Source organism: Mugil cephalus, chromosome 21, assembly GCF_022458985.1.
Source record: "Mugil cephalus isolate CIBA_MC_2020 chromosome 21, CIBA_Mcephalus_1.1, whole genome shotgun sequence".
Classification (NCBI taxonomy): domain Eukaryota; kingdom Metazoa; phylum Chordata; class Actinopteri; order Mugiliformes; family Mugilidae; genus Mugil; species Mugil cephalus.
In genome coordinates, this window is record NC_061790.1 from 3,461,403 (window position 1) to 3,486,061 (window position 24,659).

The 24,659-nt window shown below is 38.9% G+C and overlaps 2 protein-coding genes across 2 annotated transcripts; both read right to left on the bottom strand.

Moving 5' to 3' along the window:
- Positions 1-4,046: 4,046 nt before the first annotated feature.
- On the bottom strand, positions 4,047-9,140 carry LOC124999297. Its single transcript, XM_047574152.1, has 6 exons — positions 9,080-9,140; positions 8,835-8,860; positions 6,870-7,067; positions 6,373-6,569; positions 5,782-5,809; positions 4,047-5,416 (listed from the first exon to the last, which is right to left on the bottom strand). Exons 2-6 carry the CDS (start codon positions 8,854-8,856, stop codon positions 5,259-5,261), a joined length of 603 nt encoding a protein of 200 aa, XP_047430108.1. The 5' UTR covers positions 8,857-8,860; positions 9,080-9,140; the 3' UTR covers positions 4,047-5,258.
- Positions 9,141-10,332: 1,192 nt separating this feature from the next.
- On the bottom strand, positions 10,333-13,374 carry LOC124999295. The gene is made up of 6 exons (XM_047574150.1): positions 13,288-13,374; positions 13,108-13,133; positions 12,322-12,525; positions 11,978-12,174; positions 11,408-11,435; positions 10,333-10,806 (listed from the first exon to the last, which is right to left on the bottom strand). The coding sequence occupies exons 1-6, from the start codon at positions 13,320-13,322 to the stop codon at positions 10,583-10,585; spliced, it is 714 nt and encodes a 237-aa protein (XP_047430106.1). The 5' UTR covers positions 13,323-13,374; the 3' UTR covers positions 10,333-10,582.
- Positions 13,375-24,659: the final 11,285 nt, after the last annotated feature.

Below are 24,659 nucleotides of genomic sequence, written 5' to 3' on the forward strand. Positions count from 1 at the left end.
AGTGACTGAATAGTTTTATTATTCAATGAGTGGGTTCTCAGCTAAAGCTACATATTTTGAGTCTTTTTGAAACTACTTCTCAGTACTTGGACTTTTTTATTTTGAGTTTCTGCTTGAAAGCATTGTTGGGTCCATTAAAAAGAAATGAAACGTTAAAAAAACTGAAGTTGGTGAAGGGAAGAGTTTTGGTTTTAATTCAAATGCACCTAATTGAACGTAAAAAGGAATAGTTCTCTCTCTAACATCGCCACTTGCTGGTCGTTTTGTTTCATCATTGCATTAGTTTTTTTGTGTTTTCATACTGTGATATTCCATTCTGCTATCTCATGTTAAAACAGCACAATCTTTGAATTCATTCAATGAATTTGACAAGTTGAAAGTTTTCTTTGATTTGGGTTCCACTTTGTCTTTAAGTGGTAATGGTGGGTCGCGAAGCCAGACCGGTTGAGAATACTACTAATCTCGATTACTTGTTTGAATGACCTTCTCCGGAGTCACAATAATACTGGACTTTCATTTAAATTAAATTTTTATTCATTATCATTCCTAACATTTCTCTAGTACACAGTTTAGTTTCTCTTGTGCTTTCCATTTAGTTTTGACACAATCTCTAACCCTAACTTTAACTTTTTCCTGATGTACCTAAAGGTTTGGGCATGGAAAAATGTACACAAACGTCATTCCACTCGCATACTAATGGCGAAGCTGATCTACTAAGGGGGCGCAATGAGAATTGCATCTTTCACACTGGAAAAATATTGCGTGCAATCTATTTATCGTGTTTATGAATGATGAATATGCAATCACAGTGTATGACAGAATGTGCAAATCATTGGGCAGAAACGACGCAAAGAGATTATTTTGTGCACGAAGTGTGATTTACCAAAGCTGAAACTGATTGCAGTGACTTTTGTTGTGCCTATATTTAGAAAGCCAGACACTGACTAAAGGTGCTTGTTACCATAACCTTGAGTGACTTGGTCACTAAACGTTATTAAGAAGCAACGTGGCTTTGCTGATGTCCGTCGTGAAGTGATGGGACAGAAAACCAGCAGGTAGTCACAATCTTCAAAAGACATCACCTCAGTCTGTCCAAGATTTTTAAGCTTCTGAATAATGGATTGATGAGCTCCATTTGTTCTTCCAGTGCAGTGGACATGAAACTTCCTCAACACTAAAGGTGAGTGAAAAGGAATATTTGAGTCATCATTGAGCTGTGCATAACATAACTTGTCAAGGAATAACATTATCAAATCAAATCAAACTTTATTAATATAGCAGTTTTCATACATAACAAATGCAACACAAAGTGTTTTTCATTAAAAACAAACACTCCATTCAGCTAATGCAAACATCAATCCAAAATAGTGTGTTACTTCCTGTTAAAGTGTGGAGCAGAATTCACAGAAATAATCACAAGTGATTATGTAACATTTAAATTGGAGTGCTGTTGAAACTTCTGTCTTACTTTTTAAATTCTAATATCCAACTTAAACTGTATATCACAGATTTGCTTATAATTATTACTTCGTAAGAAGCTCATCAAACAACCAAATAAACTGTGTTTATGTATGCAGCAACTTCTGAAAATATAATTGAAAATGTCCCGCACAAGAAGCTTGATCTCAACTCTGTTGCACATCTCAGTTACAACACTAGATGGAGCAGCCACAGAAACGATGCTTCTCCACTAAACAAAATTAAGCAAAGAAAAACTTTTATCGAAAGTCACCAGAAATGGCAGCACCGAAGAAACGCAAAATAGCAAGTGAGTGTCGAAGATTTCCAACACAGTGGGAAAGTCAATATTTCTTAAAAGAAATCAACGGAAAGTGTGTCTGTTTCATTTGTAATGAAGCTGTTGCCGTGATGAAAGAACACAATGTCCGCCGGCACTATGAGACCAAACATCAGAGCTACCCATCGTACATTGGTGCTGAACACAGAAAGTCAAGAAAATTGCTATTTGCTTGCCTGCAAGTCTGCCTACACCTGCTTGCTTGCCTGCAAGGTCAAACACAGTTTTATTCGTGCTAACAAATTACAGGAAAACCCCACAACAGCAAGCTATAAAGTCGCTGAACTTATTCACCAGCACGGCAAACCTTTCTCACACAGTGATTTCATAAAGCAGTGCCTCATCAAAGTCACAAAAATAATGTGCCCGGAAAAAGTGCAAGATTTCAACAACGTGAGCTTATCTAGAAATACAGCGGTGCGGAGAATCGAGGACTTGTCAGCTACATTGAAACTTCAGCTGAGAGACAAAACTTGTGCTTTTGATTTTTACTCGATACCATGCGATGAGAGCACAGATGCCACAGACACCATGCAGCTGTACATTTTTTTGCGGGGAGTACATGATTATTTTTGTTGTACAGAGGAGCTGCTTGATATGATGAGCCTAAAAGGCACAACGACAGGTAAAGATATATTTGAAGCTGGGTCAGCTCTGTTTAATCAGAACAACAGCAGACTGAGAACGAGAATGACTGAGCCATCTCTGTGAAGTCTTTCATATCTCAACCACCAAACTTTCTCCTGACATGTCAGCCATCCTTCAGTCCAAAGGACAGCATCACTGCTCCCACTGAGTGCAATGTTCTTCACATTATAGGTGAGTTAGAAATGCAGTATTCATGTGTCAATATGTCACCTCTAGTGTGTGGCCTGGCCCTTTGTTTATTTTTCTGTATTTGGCCCTCACTAAAAAAACTGGACACCCCTGCTCTAGACCCTCCCTTGTTGCTAAAGACTCCTGCCTGGGAACCCTTAAGTTTCCTGGTTAAATATTGCAACGTGGAAAGACAAGTGGTGTGTTGCAAATGTGGTACATTTCCACCACAAACAAACATAACTCACCTGAAACGGCTCCACCCAAGTGTGAGTATCATCACTACAAAAAAAAAAAACACCTTAGTGCAAACACAACTGACTTCGGCATTCAAGCAGCCTCTTCTTTAGAAATTTAGAACAGACCGAAGTTAATCTTTCTGAAGATTGAGTTAGGGTTAGGGTAGACGTAACTATGCTGGAACTGTTAGTGCTGGAAGTTTTGTTAAAAGCTGTTAACAAGCTGTGCGGAATTTATTCATATATTTTTATTTATTTGAGAATATTTTATTTATTGGAAAGCTTATTTTATATATATTTTCTTTATTTTAGAATCTTTTATTTAGCTTATTACCAGGCAGAACTTTGAACCTGAATGATAAACACAAACGAGAGCCAGTGTACCCGGCCCAGAGGGCTACCGGGGCCCCACCCTGGAACCAGGCCTGGGGTTGGGGTTCATGGGCGAGAGCCTGGTGTTCGGGTCTTTGTCCATGGGGCCCCGGCCGTGCCCAGCCCGAACCGGTTACATGGACTCGCCCCACCACCCGCAGAAGGTTCAGGAAGGGTCCGGTGCAGTGTGGATTAGGCAGCAGACCAGGGCCTTGCCGATCTGATCTTCAGTTACAGAAACTGGCTTTTGGAACATGGAATGTTGGTGGGGTGGAGCATTATCGATTAGATATAGTCGGCCTCACCTCGACACATAGCATCGGCTCCGGAACCCGAGTCCTTAAAAGGGGCTGGACTTTCTTCTTTGCTGGAGTTGCTCTGGGTGAGAGGCAGAGGGCTGGGGTGGGCTTTTTGCTTGCCCCAAGACTCTCTGCCTGTAATTTGAAGTTCTCCTGGATGGATGAAAGGGTTGCTTCCCTGCGCCTTCAGGTCGGGGAACGGGTCCTGACTGCCTTTTGCGCATATGCGCCCAACAGGAGCTCGGACCCTCGGGAGGAGCTCAGAGTAGAACCGCTACTCCTCCACGTCGAGAGGAGTCAGCTGAGGTGGTTCGGGCATCTGGTGAGGATGCCCCCCAGACACCTCCCTTTAGAGGTGTTCCAGGCATGTCCCAGGACACGATGGGGGGATTATATCTCCCATCTGGCCTGGGAGCGCCTGGGGATTCCTCCAGAGGAGCTGGTGGAAGTGGTCGCTGTGGCTGCTGCCCCCTCGACCCGAACCCAGATAAGCAGACAAAGACAAGACGAGACAGGCAGCACTTTGCGATGAAATTCTATTTTTTGTTTTATTTTAATGTTTCGTATAATGTCGAAAAAAAAATGTCTGCTTTACAAATAATAAAGATGCAAATAAGGAAGCAAATTTAGACTTTGCATTTTGTTCCCATACTGTACCCAAAATGGACCGACCATGTAAACTGAGGTACGTATCAAACCCCTATTATATAGTGGTTATCATCAAGAAAGCACAAAAACATATTGGAATTTATCCACTAACCTAATATTTATCCACTACTAACATTTAAATACTAATATCCTCTATTGCTCTGCAGATACAATAGTGTTGATGGAAAGAGATTTCAAAATCATAAGCAGCTTTCATCACAAGAACACATTAATACCAACTAGAAAATTTCCTCTGGGAAATTTTGAAGGGGCTACGGGAGCTAATCCCAGGGGTACCATCTCGGTCAACATGAGAATTAGCACACTTTGCCTACATTTAGCACAATTAGCTTATGGTTAGCACAGTTAGCTTACAGTGAGCACAGTTAACCTGCAGTTAGCACATTTAACTTTTGTAAGTAACTTTTGTAAAAAAAAAATGATGTTTTGTTTATTGTCATTCCATGATCCAGAAGTAGAATAAGAGCCGGACCTGTAGTCGCGGCCAGAAGCTGGTGCATGCAGTGTGTTACAACCTTCAACCTTCAACCTTCAAGGACCAAATATACAAGTTAAAATGAGACAGCAGTCATCTGAATGATAGCATTATATAGTGGTTATCATCAAGGAAGCACAAAATCATTGTAATATTGGAATTTATCCACTAATTTAATTCAGACTTCATAGAGAACTCACCTCTAGCTTTAGGCCTAATGATTATATCTGCAGATCTACCACATTTAAATACTGATCTCCTCTATTGTTCTGCAGATACAATAGCACTGGTCAAAAGAGATTTCAAAAGAATAAGCAAACATCACCACTAGAGCACACTAATACCAATAATGTGTTGTTAATTATATATGCAAGATACACCAGGTTTATTTTGTGCCTTCAAATCATCTATTAGATTAGATTCAATTTAACTGTCATTGCTTTTAGTACAGGTACATACACAACTAAATGCAGTTAGACATCCAACCACAAGGAAAAAAAAGAAAAACAAGCTATGACTTTTCTGTCAAGTAAATACAATGTATAAACAAAAACATACATACGAATCATATGCATGTTACAGTGAATGCACTAGGATAAGGATTTATCCTGCTTCCATCTGGTTTCGTTATGCATACCAGAAGCATCCTGAGACTTTCTGTGACTTGTAAAAGCCCACACAATGATGGCAATTACAAGACACAGAATGCAGAGTGCTGCAATGATATACTTTAGATTTTTTTTCACCCCTAAGAAGAGAAGAATAGAGAAATTATTTGTTTATGGAAATTTACCACTTAATACAAGAGATAACATCAAGGACAGCATCATTCATTAATGTCACTCAACTCAAGACCATTTATAGTTTTATTTTCATAGTTTTAGTTTAGTTTTAGTTTCATAAGTGGTTATGGAGAAGAGATATAGAGGGGACAACTCTGGAACTGAACCTCATATAAATAGTGAGTCCTTCTTTTCTTTTTTACTTTGAGCCTTTTGACAATAAGCAAGACATGGACATACGCAAACCAATAACTAATAACTATGAGTTGAATATTAAGATCAGTCTGAAAGAAATCTGTAATCTTAAATTCCTGATTATCATCATACTTACCATTGGTGAGAGGTTGACTCCAGTTAGGCTAAAAGAAAGAAAAGAAACAAAGAGAAGATGAGTTATAATCATTGATAATCGTGAAACTGCAACATGTGCATCTTTCAGAAGAGGACGTCAGTGACAGTAACATAATATTCCACACCTACTCCATTCCTATTTTGACAAGGACAGATGTTTGTTCAGTCTGTTGTGTCTAAGATTCGATCTTATTAGTTGAAAATGGTGTTAAAATGATTTGATCGAATGGGTTAATATTTATTTGAATGACAAACCTCTATGTTTCGGTCCCTCCTAGTGAAACTTGTCATGATGTTTATGGGCAAACATGCTCTATAGAATATTTATTCAGACCAGAGAGAAACAACCAGATCAAGCATTTACATGGTCTTTAGGAGCTATTATTTTCCTGTTTAACATATCATCAAAGGTTTACACCACTTCTCTAAATCTAAATAAAACCACATTCTGATTGACTATTTTATATGAGGTATTTGTTTTCAGATTATCAGTGAAAGACTCGTATCCATGTAAACACAGTGACTGATGTGTGTGCAAATCTGACATTAGATCAGTAAATCTCGTGATTACCTCTGAAACAGGAAGAGATTTCCTGATGTCATACCATGAGATGTCATTGCGGTTACAGTTGAGGAGTTTGTCCTCATGAAACAGAGTGTCCACGGTGAGGAGGACATTTGTGTTCTCCACGTGTCGCCCACTTTCAGCTACAACATGTTCAGGATCGAAGGTGTGATGCATCACCACCAGGATGATTGGTTTATCTCCTGTAAGCACAGAAACAAGGTGAAATTTCAGAGAGCAGATGAGTTAGGTCACTCCATCTGTAGCTCATCCTGCAGGGCTTCTGATCACTTCCAAATTCATCCTTTTTCGTGAATTGTCATGACTCCACATTTTGTATTTATCACTATATAAGAACCACTGCCTTGTGCACAACCTCACACAGAAGTGGACAGTTAATCTGAGACCAGTATAGCTATATTTCTATATACTGTTAATAAATATTACTTCTCTATAATGTAGGGGGCAGTAGAAATCCAGACACTACTAAAGGTACTTGTTACCATAATGTTGATTGACTTGGTCCATGGCCTCACTGATGTCTGTTCCAACTCGTGAAGTGATGGGACAGAAAACCAGAAGGTAGTCACAATCTTCAGAAGGCATCACCTCAGTCTGTCCAAGATCTTTAAGCTTCTGAACAATGGACTGATGAGCTCCATTTGTTCTTCCAGTGCAGTAGACATGAAACTTCCTCAGCACTAAAGGTGAATGAAAATGAATATTTGAGTCATTATTGAACAGTTCATATCATAGAATAAGATTTAGCTAGCTTCAGCATGAGTAAAGGAGATGCTGTAAACTTGTTAATGTAGTTCAACTTAAATCTGATTGTTTGTTCACAGTGAAATTTTTAGGGCCTCACAGCGTCAGTGCCTCCTTTTCCTTCCTTTTTTCATCTCTTAACGAGTTGTATATCAAAAAATGCAGTTTAATCAGGATCAGTGTGCTATTACTTTTCTCGAAAAAATAGTAATTACATCGCGGAAAAAAATTGAAATGAATGGGACAGGCAAAACAAATGACGAAAAAGAAAAATCAATGGAGTTTTTCAAAGGTGTTCTGCTCAGGCATAAAGTCACCTGGAGACTAGACTGTATTTGAACTTTAAACTGAAGCCACAAGTCTTGTGTATTGTTGTATTAATCCACGTTTTGATAGGTCATATAGTTTTGCTCAATGACATGATCATTTTTGGAGAAATTTTGAGATTAAAATGGGTGTGTATTGCGTGGAATGTTAGGTGATGGTCTGAAACTTTTGTCTTTCCATGCTAGTCCCAGCCACAATTTACACTCAGCACACATGATTTTTTTCCACAGTTGTAGACAAACTTGTGCGGTCTCTCGCAATGTGTTCGTCAAAGTAGTGAAACTTAAAGAATTTAAACCGCGAGCCTCTGAGTGCGGTCACTTCTTTCTCTGCTCATTATTGACTCTAATGCAAAGATTTTTTTCAGAGAGGCAGAAGGACCCCTGTTTTAAACTCGCACGTGTCTCCAAAATATTAACTATAGGAAGACAAAAAACATAGTAAGGCCAAATGTGAGACCAGCACAGAGGAAGAAAATCGTCCGTTTTCTGTCTGTCTCTGCCTAGCGCGCCTCTGTCATCATTGACAACCACCTCCAGTTGCCATGATAACCTCTGATCTTCAGGCCAGAGCCACAGCTGAGACTATTTCATTAATCAGTGGCTCCTCTGATATCTCTGCTATTAATACTGCTCTCCCATACATTTATGTTACAACAACACGCACCTCCTCTACCGCACACACAACACAGGTAACTTTGTTATTACAGTTACAGACAGACGCACACAGACACAGATAACTTGTGCGATTACAGCTCCTCAATATCAGTGCTCAGTGAAAGATGATCATATGTCTGTCTGATTAGCCCTGATCTTGGGTTTGATTCCCATGTTGCCAGAGATAGTGACCCACTAGCCCCCCGGTGGACCTTTCAAAATTCCCCCAGAGGAAATTTTGTAGTTTAAGTTTTGTTCCCCTGCCATAAATTCAATAAATACAAAAACTGAGCCAAAACACAGTCTGTTACTTCTTGTTCAGGTATGTTACCACTCATGAGCAGAAGTCCCAGAAATTATCACAAGTGATTGTACAACATTTAAACTGGAGTGCTGTTCAAACAAGTTGCAACCTGAACAACTTTGCTCTGCCCTGTGTGTAAACATTGAATGTGCATTAACTGTTTCAGCAACACTGGTGCAACAACTGCAACTGTAACATTAATCTATTCCTACTATTATATTGTAAGTCTAACCTTCATCTCCTTTTAGCACCATTTTGGTCTCCACCAGCTCATTGGCTGCTAAATCCTTAATCCATTAGCTGCTGTGATTAATATAGCTTATTCTCTTTAAACATTGATCATTTCCGTCAAAAACAGCATGTCCGTTTATAAAAAGAAAGAAAGAAAAAAACCCAGTAAACTGGTTTATTCCCACCTAGTACTTGTTCAGGGGTCATGGCTCTGAGGAAGGATAAAGAAACAGAGAAACAGAATTAAACAGAAGTTAGAGATCACAAACTATTTTGCTGCAGCTACCTTGTCTGAAAATGTCTGGATTGTAAAACATAAATAAATAAATACCTTGAGACATATAACCTGAATATGACCGAAGCATGGTAGAGGTTCAGCAGTTGACAGCCTAAGAGGGATTGTTTCAAATATTCCAAAGCATTTACTTACGGAACAGTTGATAACTTCTTAGTATCTCTCCCGTGCGCTTCTTGTTCAGACTAAGCACTGCATCTCCTCCCTGTTAGTATGATGCTTTCAGTTTTGTTTTTGAGCAACAACGTCACTTGCAGCCAACCCCTGCAGGGGAAGTGCAGGGTCTGTGTATCATTTGTTCATTTGAATTTATTTGAGACCGAAACGGAAAATAAAACAAACTAAAATAGAACAACAGTTTACTTCAACATTGATTTTTTTTTACATCAAACCACAAACACATTTTGATTTGATTTCATTTTGATTTCGAATATTCAATTTAATGTTTTAGTGAAATATAAAACATTCCAAAACAACAACAACAAAAAACAAAACAAAAACAAACAAACAAACAAAAACAAAAAAGAACGTCTCTACAGCTATTTTGATTTTGATATTTTGGTTATTGTCATTCTGTGACCTAAGTGCATCAAGAGCCGGACCTCTTGTCACGGCCAGAAGCTAGTGCATGCAGTATGTTACAACCTTCAACCTTCAACAGGTTAATATATGAGACAGCAGTCATCTGAATGGCAGCATTATATAGTGGTTATCATCAAGAAAGCACAAAAACATATTGGAATTTATCCACTAACCTAATATTTATCCACTACTAACATTTAAATACTAATATCCTCTATTGCTCTGCAGATACAATAGTGTTGATGGAAAGAGATTTCAAAATCATAAGCAGCTTTCATCACAAGAACACATTAATACCAACTAGAAAATTTCCTCTGGGAAATTTTGAAGGGGCTACGGGAGCTAATCCCGGGGGTACCATCTCGGTCAACATGGGAATTAGCACACTTTGCTTACATTTAGCACAATTAGCTTATGGTTAGCACAGTTAGCTTACAGTGAGCACAGTTAACCTGCAGTTAGCCCATTTAACTTTTGTAAGTAACTTTTGTAAAAAAAAATTTGATGTTTTGTTTATTGTCATTCCATAATGCAGAAGTAGAATAAGAGCCGGACCTGTAGTCGCGGCCAGAAGCTGGTGCATGCAGTGTGATACAACCTTCAACCTTCAACCTTCAAGGACCAAATATACAAGTTAAAATGAGACAGCAGCCATCTGAATGATAGCATTACATAGTGGTTATCATCAAGGAAGCACAAAATCATTGTAATATTGGAATTTATCCACTAATTTAATCAGACTCTTAAACTCACTCTAGCTTAGCCTAATATTATTCTGAGATCTACCAATTAAATATGATTCCCTATTGTCTGCAGATACAATAGCAAAAGCATAAGCAAACATCACCACTAATACCAAAAATGTGTTGTTGATTATATATGCAAGATACACCAGGTTTATTTTGTGCCTTCAAATCATCTATTAGATTAGATTCAATTTTGCTGACATTGCTTATAGTACAGGTACATACACAACGAAATGCAGTTAGACATACAACCACAAGGAAAAAAAAGAAAAAATAACCCTTTAGCAGGGAACAAGCTATGACTTTTGTGTCAAGTAAATACAATGTATAAAGAAAAAACATACATAGAAGTCATATGCATGTTACAATGAATGCACTGGGATGAGGATTTATCCGGCTTCCATCCGGTTTCGTCATGCATACCAGAATCATCCTGAGACTTTCTGTGACTTGTTAAAGCCAACACGATGATGACAATTACAAGACACAGAGTGCAGAGTGCTGCAATGACATACTTTCGATATTTTTTCACTCCTAAAATAGAGAAGAATAGAGAAATTATTCATTTAAGGAAATTTACTACTTAAACAATACAAGAGGTAACATCAAGGGCAGCATTATTTGTTCATTAATGTCACTGAACTGAAAGACCATTTATAGTTTATTTCATAGTTTTGGTTGTCAGTTCTGTCATAGTACAAGTAGTGATTCTTTTGCTTCATTTTCTTTCTTTTTGGCTTTTTCATAAGTGGTTGTGGAGAAGAGATATAGAGGGGACAACTCTGAAACTGAACCTGCACCAGTACAATGAGGACTTTAACCTCAGTTCATGGGTGACTTGTGAGGGCCCCCAAGACTCATTTTGTATTAATTTCTCAGCAAGTGCAGACAGGAAGATTACAGAAACCTGCCACTGAAATGAAAGAACAGTCACAATTTATTTTTATAGTTTTGTCGTCAATCCTGCCAGACTGTAAATAGTGATTCTTTCTTCTTTTCTCTTTTACTTTGAGCCTTTTGATAAGAAGCAAGACATGGACATACACAAACCAACAACTAATAACTATGAGTGAAATATTAAGATCAGTCTGAAAGAAATCTGTAACCTTACATTCATAATTATTGTCATACTTACCATTGGTGAGAGGTTGACTCCAGTTAGGCTAAAACAAAGAAAAGAAACAAAGAGAAGATGAGTTATTATCATTTATAACAGTGAAACTGCAACATGTGCATCTTTCAGAAGACTTCAGTGCAAGAGTAACGTAATATAAGTCTACTTCTGTTTTGACATGGACAGATATTTATTCAGTCTGATGTGATGTGATGTGGAAATTATGGAATGGGTTAATGTTTTGTTGTTTAGCTACCTCTATGTTTCAGTCCGTGCTAGTGAAACTTGTCATGATGTTTATGGGCAAATATGCTCAGATAGAATGAATTTATTCAGACCAGAGAGAAACAACCAGATCAAGTGTTTACATGGTTATTAGGAGCTATTATTTTCCTATTTAACAGATCATCAAAGGTTTACACTACTTGTCTCAATCTAAATAAAATTTATTCTGATCAGGTCACTGTTCTGATTGAGGATGTTATAAGAGGCATTTGTATTCAGATTAATGGTGAAACACTAGTGTGCATGTAAACACAGGGACTGATGTATGTGCAAATCTAACATTAGATCAGTAAATCTAATGATTACCTCTGAAGGAGCAAGAGACTTCTTGATTTCATCCAATGCAATCTCGTTGCGCTTACAGTTGAGGAGTTTGTCCCCATAAAACAGTGTGTCCACAGTGAGGAGGACATTTGTGTTCTCCACGTGTCGGCCGCTTTCAGCTACAACATGTTCAGGATCGAAGGTGTGATGCATCACCACCAGGATTATTGGTTTACTTCCTGCAAGTACAGAAATACGATGAAACTTCAGAGATGAGATGAGTTAGGTTACCCCATCTGTAGCTCATCATGCAGGACTTCTGATCACCTCGAAATATATCTTTTTTACTGAATTGCCATGACTTCACATTTTGTGTTTATCATTACCATAACCATCACGTTGATTGACTTGGTCCATGGCCTCACTGATGTCTGTTCCAACTCGTGAAGTGATGGGACAGAAAACCAGAAGGTAGTCACAATCTTCAGAAGACATCACCTCAGTCTGTCCAAGATCTTTAACCTTCTGAACAATGTAATGATGAACCGCATTTGTTCTTCCAGTGCAGTAGACATGAAAGTTCCTCAACACTAAAGATGAATGAAAAGGAATATTAAAGTCATTATTGAGCTGCACATAACATAACTGGTTAAAGAATAACATTTAGCAAGGTTCAACATGAGTACAGGAGATGCTGTAAAACTGTTGTTCGTATTGTTCGTATGTTTGTATAAAATGTAATCATAACTTTTGTGCCACTGCAAAATGGTTAAAGAATTCACAGAAATAATCACAAGTGACTGTGTAACATTTAAACTGGAGTGCTGTTCAAACAAGTTCAACACATTTGTATCCAGATAATATATTGTAAGTGCAATATTCATCTACTTAATAGCTCTGTTTTGCTTTTTAGCTGCTAAATGCTTCCCATCAGCCGTCATGGAGCTGTGAGGAAATGGAGAGTCACTTCATGATTATCTGGAGGCTCATCTCCACAGGCAACTCACTTCACTATTAAATCATTGATGAGATATAAATACGGACATAAGCAGCTTTTACAGATATCTACTGTGATTAATATAGCTTATTCTCTTTAAACATTGATCTTGAAAAAATAACATGTCAGTTTATATATATATATTAAAAAAAAACAGTAAACCTATTATTCTCACCTGGTCCTTGTTCTTGGACCGTGTCTCTGAGGAAGGATTAAGAAACAGATAAACATAACTAAACAGGGTTAGAGATTACAAATAGAGACATAACACCTGAATATGACCGAGACATGGAAGAGGCTCAGCAGTTCAAAGCCTCATAGGGATTATTTCAAATATTCTGAAGCATTTACTTACAGAATTGATTGATAACTCCGTGGTGTCTCTTCCATTTTCTTGCTCGGACTGAGAACTGCAGTTCCTCCCTGTCAGTGAAATGCTTTCACTTTTGCTTTGGAGCAATGACATCAGTTACAGCCAACCCCCGTGGGGGAAGTGTAGTTGTAGAGCTCAGAGATCTGCAGAAAGACAAAGAGACTCACCTGTTTCTCCCTGATCATTCTTCTCCCTGCCAGATTGTTCTAATGTAAACTTTTTGGTGATGTCTCCAGGAAGGCCAGGTTCTTCTCTCTTTTGGTCGGCTGCCTCTCTTTGTTGATCTAGATTACTGGTTTGAATAACCTTCTCAGGAGTCACTCTCTTGGACATTCAAGTAATTTTTTATTCATTGTCATTCCCAATATTTTTCTGTTACTCAGTTTAGTTTCTCTTGATTTTTTATGTTAGTTTTGACACAATTTGTGACCCAGTGAACTTTCACTTTTTCCTGACGTATCTATGTTCTTTCCTCATGTCTCTTTGTTCTTGGTGTTTTCTGGTTTTCAGTTGTACAATCTTCCTCCCTCAGTCTCATTCCTCCTGTTTTCTTCAGGGTCCTTCTTTTTCTTGCTGTGCCGTAAAGAACATGACTCTTAGTGTGTTGTAGTCTTAAAGGTTGCCAAATGTTTTTTGAGGTACTTCAGTGCTAAAACTTTATACAGCATATTGAATCAGACATGTCTTCTCTTACTTTTTAATTTTTTCTTTCATAAAGTTTCCTTTGATGATGTAATGATATAATATAACTTTTGGGGTCCTTGGTGTAAAAAAAACATTGAAGACCCCTGGTCTACACCAAACAGCATCTCTGTAAGAACCACCGACATAGACAGCAGAATCTCGACATTTCACACACTACTCAAAACACTCTCAAAATGGCCCAATTTGGAGGCAAAGTGAGATAGTAGCTCCAGGGAAGGGAACGACAACAACAGCACCTCAGCTGTCTAACTGCAGCGGAGATGTGCCAAGGCTCCCAAAGAACAAATATTATGGTACGAGTATCCGGTACGGATCAAGCACTTTTGCCGAGTACAAGTATTATACGAGTAATACGAGTCGATATCTGTGCTCGGATTGAATGAAAATCCTCATTGGTTATCTGAATGTGTCTGCATTCTGTGATAGGTGCCGTGCTGCACTCTCCCCTACACACATACACAGGTGTTGCTGTGTCCCGCTCTGCTAACTCTGACACACAACAGCTCTCTGTCTCTCAGGCTCGTGGTCTTTTCCGTTAACGTTTAGAGTTTCTTCAGCTTCAGGTTTTTTTTTACTCTGGTTTGTACTTACTTATTAACTGGTGGAGTTCTGGTAAATGCGGGTTCTTTCGGATGTGGTGCAGATTAACGTCATTCACGTTGCGTCTCTTTTCTTTTGTGTCTGACACTTTATTTTTTAATGAAATACAACAAGAAAGGTAGCAGTGGTATAAATATTACAAATTAAGCCCCACCCCCACCTCTCCACACACACACTCACACACCTGGTGTGGATAAAAATAAAATAAAAAGGAACCAAAAAAAATCACACTGATTTAAAAAATTAAATGTTAAAAAAAGATGGTTATGTTGAGTATGAAACTCTTGTCAATTACATTTTACTTGATAATTGCAACAGCATGTGTTGTATTCATTGTTGCAAAACTTATGTAAATAGTTCGTTTGCCATTGTGATCCAAACCACAATTTCTGATCAACCCATATCAATTGCATGCTTAAAATAACATACCGGTTAAAGACCCACCCACAAACAAGACCCCAACCCACTTCGGGTTTAGACCCTGCCCACTCCGAGTACAGATACAGATACGGATAATTCGTATGGTTAACAGATACAGATACGGATACAGATAATGCTGTACTCACTCATACCTAGTACAAACACACATATTTACAGCAACCATAAGTGTGGGGTTGTGTATGTTGGTATTAAAAAGAACAAGACAAGGAAAATCTTTCAGACGGTAAATAATTCAGGAACAATCTGGGAATCAAAGGGTATGTTAGGTGAGGACAAGAGACATTATTTGTTATGATGTGATTAAACAGAAGGTACAAATTATTTGGAATTTCTAGGCCTAAATGGCAGCACAGTGGCTCGGGATAGCGCTGATGCTTTTCAGCGATTAGGTCCAGGTTCAAGTCCAGCTCAGGCCTTTTTGGGTGTGTGTTCGCATGGGTTCTCCAGCTTCCTCCCACCTCCAAAGATGCACCAGTGAAAGGTAATGATGAAACTGTACCGAAAAGCACACGACTGTGAAAGTCCATCAGCGGTTTTTATGGATCTGTCATTGGGTTTTGTTTTTTTCCTTGTGTGCACATGCATTCTTAGTGGCTTTTATTGAATGCATGTTTTGTCCAACCTCGGCTGCGGCAGCGCGGCTCAGACAGAGCCTCTGCTTGTGACTCCTCAAAGAGACACCCCCTGCTGAGGTCATACAAAGGGCCCTTAATCCAGGCACTCTGATTTGCCCGTCGGCACCCAGACGGGGGAAGGGGATGGGCTAGGGCAGGGGTTAGCAACCTTCAACACTCAAAAGGCCATTTGGACCCGTTTCCCACAGAAAAGAACACACTGGGAGTCACAAAACCCCTATCTAAAATGAAGATAACACTGCATATATCGTGTTTACCTCTATGCTAGGCCTATGTATAAAAACAGTAGTGTGTTGCATTCATGAAATGAAAGAACTGCAACAGAGAAAACATAATTTTGTTTTCACATACGAATACATTTTGAAAAAAAGCAGGTTGAACGTAACACTGCATATATCGTTTTTTTTTTTTTTTTACCTCTATGCTATGTATAAAAAAAGAAAACTATAGTGTGTTACGTTTATGAAAGAACTGCTACAGAGAAAACAAAATTGGATTTTCCATGGTTGGCTTACCTGCGCTGGAAAAGTAAAATAGCGGGCTCGACCTCCTGTGTTGCACATCGGCAGTCGTGGCGTATATTGTGAACAACAAAAGTTACAAGATCACCATAAATTCAAATTTGGAATTTAAAAAACTAACGAACTAAAATAAAATACATTTGAATTAAGTACTTGATAGCAAGGAGTATATACGCTGCAATGCACTGTGGGAGTTAAGTGTTTTTTGATGTTAACCATGAGTGTGAGTAGTGTGGCATTCAATCTTGCTTGTTCACTACTGAGTGAGAAGTTGCTGCTTTTCTCAGGCAGTTAGCGTGTAAAATTGAACGACTTTGATCAGCATCCTTGCTCCGCACCTCTCGCCACAGAGGGACGAAAGGGAACTTTGCGGATGTTTTAATTAAAGCTTTTAGAGTATTTTAATCCCGGCTACAGTAGACACTTCAGTGCATTATTTGTTAATCCTTAAGGATTCCCATTTACAGGCAGATTGGAACTTGTCATATTCAGTCATATCATCCTGCTGCAGATAATTCGTAAAGAGAGGAAGCCTGAGGTTCCCAAAAGAAAAGGCAATTTTTGCTTTGCACTACACACAAAGATAAGGGGTGTGGACAGTGGCATGGTATGTTGTGATTCCATCATGCATTCTTTATGAATGTGGGTTGCTACAATTCAACCAGTTATACTTGTTTCAGTGCTTCAACTTTGACTAACGATTAAAGCGTTGAGCTCTGAGTCAGTAAGGTGTTTATAGTATGTGTCAATGGATCAGGTTTTAAGGTAAGTGTGTTTAACCCACAGACGTCTTTTCCTTTTGAGGACTTAGGGTTAGAATAGGATAGGTTAGTAATAGGATTGTCTTTATTACTTCAGATTTAGGTACTGGTCTTGGAATAACAGTGGCTCATTTGTTTTAACAGTGACAGTACTGATGTTGCTGAACTGGGAAGCGCTGAGCTATGGCAGCAACTGTTGTAATAAAATAGTTATTCAGTAACTATGCCACCTCAGTTGGACTTTTTACAGTCGTGTGCAATTCAGTACAATTTAATCATTATTCAGTAACTATGCCACCTCAGTTGGACTTTTTACAGTCGTGTGCAATTCAGTACAATTTAATCATTAACTTTCAGTGGTGTGGGGGTGGTATTTAGCTCACTGAGTAGAGCACCCGCCCCACATGTTGAGGCCCTTTCCTGTGTGTCATTCTCCCCTCTCTGCCTCCCATTTCTTGTCTGTCTTCACTGTGCTTTCCACTGAAGGCTAAACCCCCTACTAAGGTACACATTCTGCCATTAACAAGGTGCTTACTAATATGCATATGAGTAGCATACTAACCCTTTATTAGTATTTATTAATCACGTATTAACGCTTTATTCTACATAGCCTTACTCTACCTCTATTACGCCATGAATTAATCTTTTTCCCGATATTACCTCCTAATTATTGCTTATTAAATGTAAATTAATGCATTGTTGTTTCTGAATAATTATGTGAATAACCAGTGGGTTATTGGAGCCTTGTAAAGGGGCAGTAGCCCAAGAATAGTAATTAGTCCTTTATCACTCTGAATTAGTATAGTCTATTCCTGTGGAATGCAATGCAAAACTACAAATTGTAATAACTATAAATTAATCATTTTCAACTCAAAATATGTTCCCTATTCCCTAGTTGGATATTTATTAACCCTCATTTGTTCCCTATACTAAAGTTGCAGACTCTTCACATTTAGTTATGTCATTATAGCATACAACTAGCAGTTAGTAGACAGTCAGTTAGTACAAGTACATTTTTAGTAAACTGTAAAAAGTCACGCCATACATTCATCTTAACAAAAATAAATGCAAAGACTCAGGTCAGTGCACAACATACTGTAATCAGCAGACAACAGTTTAAAAAGGAGGAAAAAAATCAAGTCTGCCTTTTTGCAGCCATTAAGGCTAAATGTAATCAAATGTAAACAGAGTCCTGAGTCCAAATTGAAGACCAGTCACACAACAAAACAACTGGCAGAATTAGCTTGACATTTCCTATACGTTTTTAAAGTGAGCCTTTTCTTTAACTGTTTTTAAACAACTAGTTTTAAAACTGGTAAAACTGGTAAACCCGTAAAAGCATGTCCAACCCTTTTAATACTTTAGTAGCAAAGGGTTCATTTTTCGGAGGTGATGTTAGGCGCGCATTTCCTACTTATAGGCATATGAGTAAGCACCTAGTTAATGGCGAATATGTGTACCTTAATATAAAGTGTTACCATATATATATATATGTAAACTTTCAATGGTGTGGAAAAGTGTCCTGTTTTATTTTTTTTCCCACATCTAAATGTTTCAGAAATGTAAGACAAAAATAACACAAGTAAACACAAAATCCAATTTTTAAATCTATCCTGTATTTACGAGGATTTTGGGTCCGGTTTTATCCTTCTCTTTTTAATAAATACTGCTAAAACTTTTAGAGTGCATTGTGATTTCTACTATATGGCTGTGTTACTAGCCCTTTTTAACCAAGGCACCGTTGTCTGCTTTTTTTGTTAAATATTTTATCTATATTTATTTTCCTAACATTGATTCCTCCAACCTCACCACACAAATGCTTGATTACAGTTGTTGACAAGGGTGGCCCAACCAGTTTTTAGGTTTAGGGGGAAAACATTTTTTCACACAGGGCCATGGAGGTTGGGATCTGGTTTTTCCCTTAATAATAAAAACCTTAATTTAAAAACTACATTGTGTTTACTTGCAGGGGCGTGCATAGAGGTAGTCACAGCTGAAGCATTTGAAACAAACACCATACTGTGACATCATGAGAGGTACTCTACTCTGAGCGGGAAAAGTGGAGGCAGTGCAAAAACTGAAGAAAAAAACAAACAAAAAAAAACAGCCAAAACAGAAGGTCTAGAAAGGCAAATAAACTTTATTGCTGCAAAGAAAAATTCCACTACTGATACAGAGTTTTTTCATTGCTTCTCATTTGAAATTATGCACAGAAGTCCCTCCGAGTGCCAGTGAAGTACGCTTAACCGGGGAATGTTGTATACCGTTGTTCAGAGCAGCTCAATCGCTACACGAAACACCAGTCATCGTCTAAGTTCTCTGTAATTGGCTCAGTCTGTGGCTGAAAGAATGGGGACGGGGCTTCTTTACACCGATGACTCTCATTGACTTCTGAGGGCTGGTGCCGACACATACTTGCTCCTAATTTGTTCAAAAATGTATGAATCCAAAAGTCAGAGGTCAGTGGTCACTTACAAGATAAACACTGTTTCAATTTATATGTATATTTTGATAAAATTGCGACATATCTCCTTCACCCAAGATGCTGAAGCAGCTCTTTGTGGAATTTTATGGAACTAAAAGTAGTTTTTGGACTGAAAATATGACTGAAATTGACAATAACTTATCGATACAAATGGAGCGTTTTGACCTGGATAATATTGATTGTTGGATCAATGTGAGATTTTTCTGGTGAGTTTATGCTCGTTTCTCATTTTTATTGTTTTGAACAAAATGTGTTGGTTGTGTCCTATAATGGCTTATATCAATGAAACCAGGCGAAAAAGGGCTTTCCAACGACACATAGCACGTAGCATTTACTCAAACACAACTCATGTACAGAGCGCTGATTTGTTCAAAAATGTACTGCCGTCCTGTACAAGACCCAGCAGAATGTTAAGGATTAAACGTTAGGGGTTAAACATTAGGGGTATTATATTTACCTAATTAGGCCCTAGTGAGGATAAGTGGTGGTAGAAAATGAAACGAGATGAGATTATATTTAATTTGTGTGTATATATACAAATGATTTAAACAGGTTGTAATTCAAATTTTAATTATTAATGTTATCTTTATACTGTAATAGTACAAAAGTATGTGAATATGCATCTACATTGCATAGTTTTAGTTAAATAATGTAGTTTATGCCACATTTTCTCTACAAAAAACCTGCGACGGCAACAAAAAGAAGCCTCACACTTTTCCCCCTCAGGTTAACGAGCAAAGATAACTTGAGAGGTCACACAACAAAACATAGAATAGAATATAAAACCCTTTATTGTCATTATACATTGTACAACGAGATTGGAGAGCTTCTCCTTTTCAATGCAAAAGAAACAAAATACAACAGCAACAGCTCAAACAGCTGAGAACCAGGCTGAGAATTGTCCTTAATGACATTGTGAGCTCTGCTGAGGCACTGTGGTGGAGATATCCATCAGAGAGGGGAGAGAGCAGCCAACAATCCTCTGGGCTGCCTTGACCGTCCTCTGAAGCCACACTCTGTCCAACTCGGTGCAGCTCCCGTCCCATGTGGACACACAGTATTATTGCACCCCACCCCAGTTTAGGTGACACCATCATTTACCAGTTAAAATCGGGACATGGTTACTCTACCTCTTTTCACATAGCTTCAAACATCACAATAATAAAACATTGTTGGTTATAATAAACATTGTTTACAGCAACGTATGACAGTTTTCACACATGTTTATTATACATACATTTATATAGCACCTTTCATGCAATAACAGAAAATGCAACACAAAGTGCTTCACAAATAAAAACATAAAACTTTACAAGAAACAAATCAAGAACATACCCAAGAGGAGAGAGAGAAGAATTAAAAATAAATTAATAAAATAACAATAAAAATAAATAAATGATAATAATAATGTGATAAAAATGGAATTAAGAAAAAAAAAATAAATAAATAAATAAAATAAAATCATGTAACAGTCTGATTAAAAAGATGAGTCTTGAGACTCTTTTTAGAAGTATCAACAGTCTCTGCAGCCCTGAGGTTCTCTGGCAGCTGTTCCACAGTCAGGAGCCATAATAACTGAATGCCGCCTCCCTGTCTGTCTTAGGTCAAACTTGTGATATTGTTAAAAGGCCGGTGCTGGAGGACCTCAGGGTACACCAGGGTTGATACGGTAAAAGCAAGTCAGACAGATAAGAAGGCCCAAGACCATTAAGACATTTAAAAACTACTAAAAGAAGCTTAAAATCAATCCTAAAATGCATGGGGAGACAATGCAGCGATTTTAAAACTGGTGTAATGTGCTCTCGCCCTCTGGTCTTTGTCAGCACACAAGCGGCTGAATTCTGTAGTAATTGTCAATCGTAAATGCTTTTTTTAGGAAGACCAGAGAGCAGAGCATTACAATAATCCAGATGACTGGAGATAAAAACATTCATCAGAACCTCCATGTTAGCCTGAGAGAGAAACGGGTGGACTTTGGCTATATTCTTAAGATGGTAAAAACCTATCTTGGTTACATTTTTGATGTGCAGAATAAAAGTTAGCTAGAGTCTAAAATCATGCCCAGATTTTTAACAGATTGTGATATCTTAAAATCCTGTAGTTTTGGTAAAAGTTTCTCTCTCTGGTGTTCAGGACCAATGACTAAAACCTCTGTTTTGTCCTGGTTGAGCTGTAGGAAATTCTCTGCCGTCCATGACTTAATATCTAAAATAAAGTTTAAAAGGGCATCAATAGGCCCTCTGTCATCAGGAGACACGGCGATATACAGCTGTGTATCATCAGCATAACTATGAAAGTTGATGCCTTGCCTCCTGATGACGCCCCCAAGAGGAAACGTATAGAGATTCGATGGTTCCTAAAATTGACCCCTGGGGCACCCCACACTTAATTTTATGCGTCCTGGAGGAACAGGTATCCATACTTACAAAGAAATGTCGATCTGTGAGATAGGAGTTGAACCAGTTAAAAACAGTACCAGAGATGCCAACCAGGTTTCTGAGTCTGTTTAATAAAATGCGATGGTCTACTGTATCAAATGTGGCACTAAGATCCAGTAAGACCAGGACTGTGAGCTTTTGTGAGTCCATGCTACACCTGATTTCATTTAAAATCTTTAAAAGGGCAGTCTTGGTACTGTGGTTCATCCTAAAACCAGATTGAAATTTCTCTAGAATATTGTTTCTAATCAAGGAATAGTTTACCTGATTAAAAACAAGTTTTTTCTAAAATTTTACCTAAAAATGGTAAATTGGATACAGGTCTATAATTATTAAAAATCTTGGGGTCTAAATTGTTCTTCTTAAGAAGGGGTTTCACTGCCGCCGTTTTGAAGGTAGTGAGGAAGACACCCGTCTGAAGAGAGCAATTTACAATATTTAAAATGTGTTCCTCAAAGAATTCATAAAATGTTCTTAAAAGTCATGTGGGAATTGGGTCTAAAAGGCAGGTTGTGGGCTTTACTTTGGAGAAAACTCAACCAAGCGTCCTTGCCAGGGCAAAACTCTCCAGTGTTTCCTCAGGTAAAAGCACCAGTTCCGGTGTGTTAAGATGGATATTTTGAGAAGTTAAAAGACCGGATCTGATCTTATCGATTATACTTCCGTAGTAGTCTATGTTTGAGTTGGTTCTGTAATATTTTGTAATGAACCAATAGTTTTGTTTTTCTCCACTTCCTTTCTGCACTCCTGCATGTCATTTTCAATTGTTTACAGACTTCATGTCTCCGCGATGGTGTAGGTTTTGTTCTTATTATTTTAGTTAAAAGTGGAGCCACTGAGTCCAGTGTTGACTTCAGTTTTGTATTAAAATCGTCCACAACAAAATCACATGTTGCTGGTAAAATTGCAGCAGGAATGCTCTGTAAAATCTCAATAAAATTTGCAGCCACTTCAGAAGTTAGGTAGCATTTCCTCACTGTTCTCACCGGGGCTCTTGGGGGCTAAAACTGGTGGTGTTAAAATACACACAGTAGTGGTCAGACACAGCCAGGTCAACAACAGAGGACACATCAGTGGATAGGCCAAGTTTGGAGATCAGTGTGTGCCGATAGTTTGAGTCCTACAGGAATGTAGTCTGTTGACGTTAGTTTAAAGTCCATACAGGATAAAATGTTTAAAAAGTCTCTGGACATTGTGTCGGAGGTTTTATCTACATGCAAATTAAAATCGCCAGTTATTAAAATTCTATTGTAAGCAGAGTGTACGATTGATACTAGCTCTGAGAATTAATTTATAAAACATGAGGAATGATGGGGTGGTCTGTATACTGTGATGCAAAGAATTTGAGGACTGTTAAAAACAAAAGCGTGATACTCAAATGTTGGAAATTTTTCAAAAGAAATTTCATTTAAGATAAGCAAGTTCTTAATGAATGATGCAGTTCCTCCTCGTCTCTTCACTCCCCCAGTTAAAAATAAAAAATTAAAATCAGGTGAGAATAGCCTTCGTGAGAATAACTGGTGCATCAGTGCCAGGCCATGTCTCTGTTAGTAGTAAAATGTCGTTTGTGATAAAAGTTTTGTTTGGAAGAGAACGCACGTTCAGCACAGCCAACTTAATGTCCGTGTAGATTGCGGACCTGTGCCCACCCCTGCAGGTTCGCAGCCCAGAACAGACCCTCAAGACCACTCCAGTCCGTGGACCCGCAGGGGTGGGCCTACGTGGAAGGGATTGCCAAAAGTTGGTTATAACTGGGATTGTATTGCGAACTGTTGAGTTATTATTGTGGGGTTCAGTGGGTCCTAGTACAAGTGGGAGTGGAACTGAAGTGACTAGAACCAGGGGGGACGTCAAACACTGAGGAATGGAGTAGATGGATCAGATGGTGCAAAAGAAGAAGGAAGTCCTGTTTTAATATTTCAGACTGTTATAATAATTTTATGAGCTTTGGGATGAGATTGTATGATGTCCAGGAGTTTGTCTAAGATGTCCAGAATGGTCGCACCTGAAAAAGATAATATGAGCCCTCCCCTCAATTTTACATTCCTCACGATGGAGTCTCCAATTATTAGTGTAGTTGGAGGGGGCCTGATCAGCGGTGGAGACATTACCAGAGGTGGTGCAGATGATGGAAAGTGGCGGACAGGATGGTGGGTTGATGGCCTCCGTGGAGCCGGTGTAAACTGAGGAATGGAGCGACAGGTTTTGCTGCCAGCGGGGCGCTTGGGCATGCAGGGAGGATTAGCCCAAGGAGTAGGTGAGCTGCGGGCCCCATGGGACCATCGGCATGGCAAATGACAGGACCGGGACCTGTCATCCAAAGGGATAAAGTCCTCGAGGCTTATTGCGTAGCTTGATGTCGCTGGGTGGAGGTGTAAGGGAGTGACATCCACCTTTCCCCCGATGAGGGCCAACAACGGACCAGGGCTCCGGCCGGGATGGAGTCGAGCTGACCGGGACCTTGGGTCTAGCTCCGAGCCGTACCCAGGCTTCGTAGGTGCCGACAGTCCGTGTGAGGATCTCCAGACGGCGGTCGGTGTCATCAGGCCGACAAGGGGATGCTGCTCCGACCTCCCCAGCTGCATGACAAGGATCAGTGACGTCAGGCGCCTGGGAGTCCAGTTGCGCAACGTTGAAGATGATGGTGTCCAACAGGTTCTCATCCTCCCACATCTAGTACAGATTGAATACTCTCCTCTCCAGTTCTGATACCTTTTTAGCCAGGCGCACACAGCCGAGACAGCCAGGCGAGGACCGAGATGTAAGTG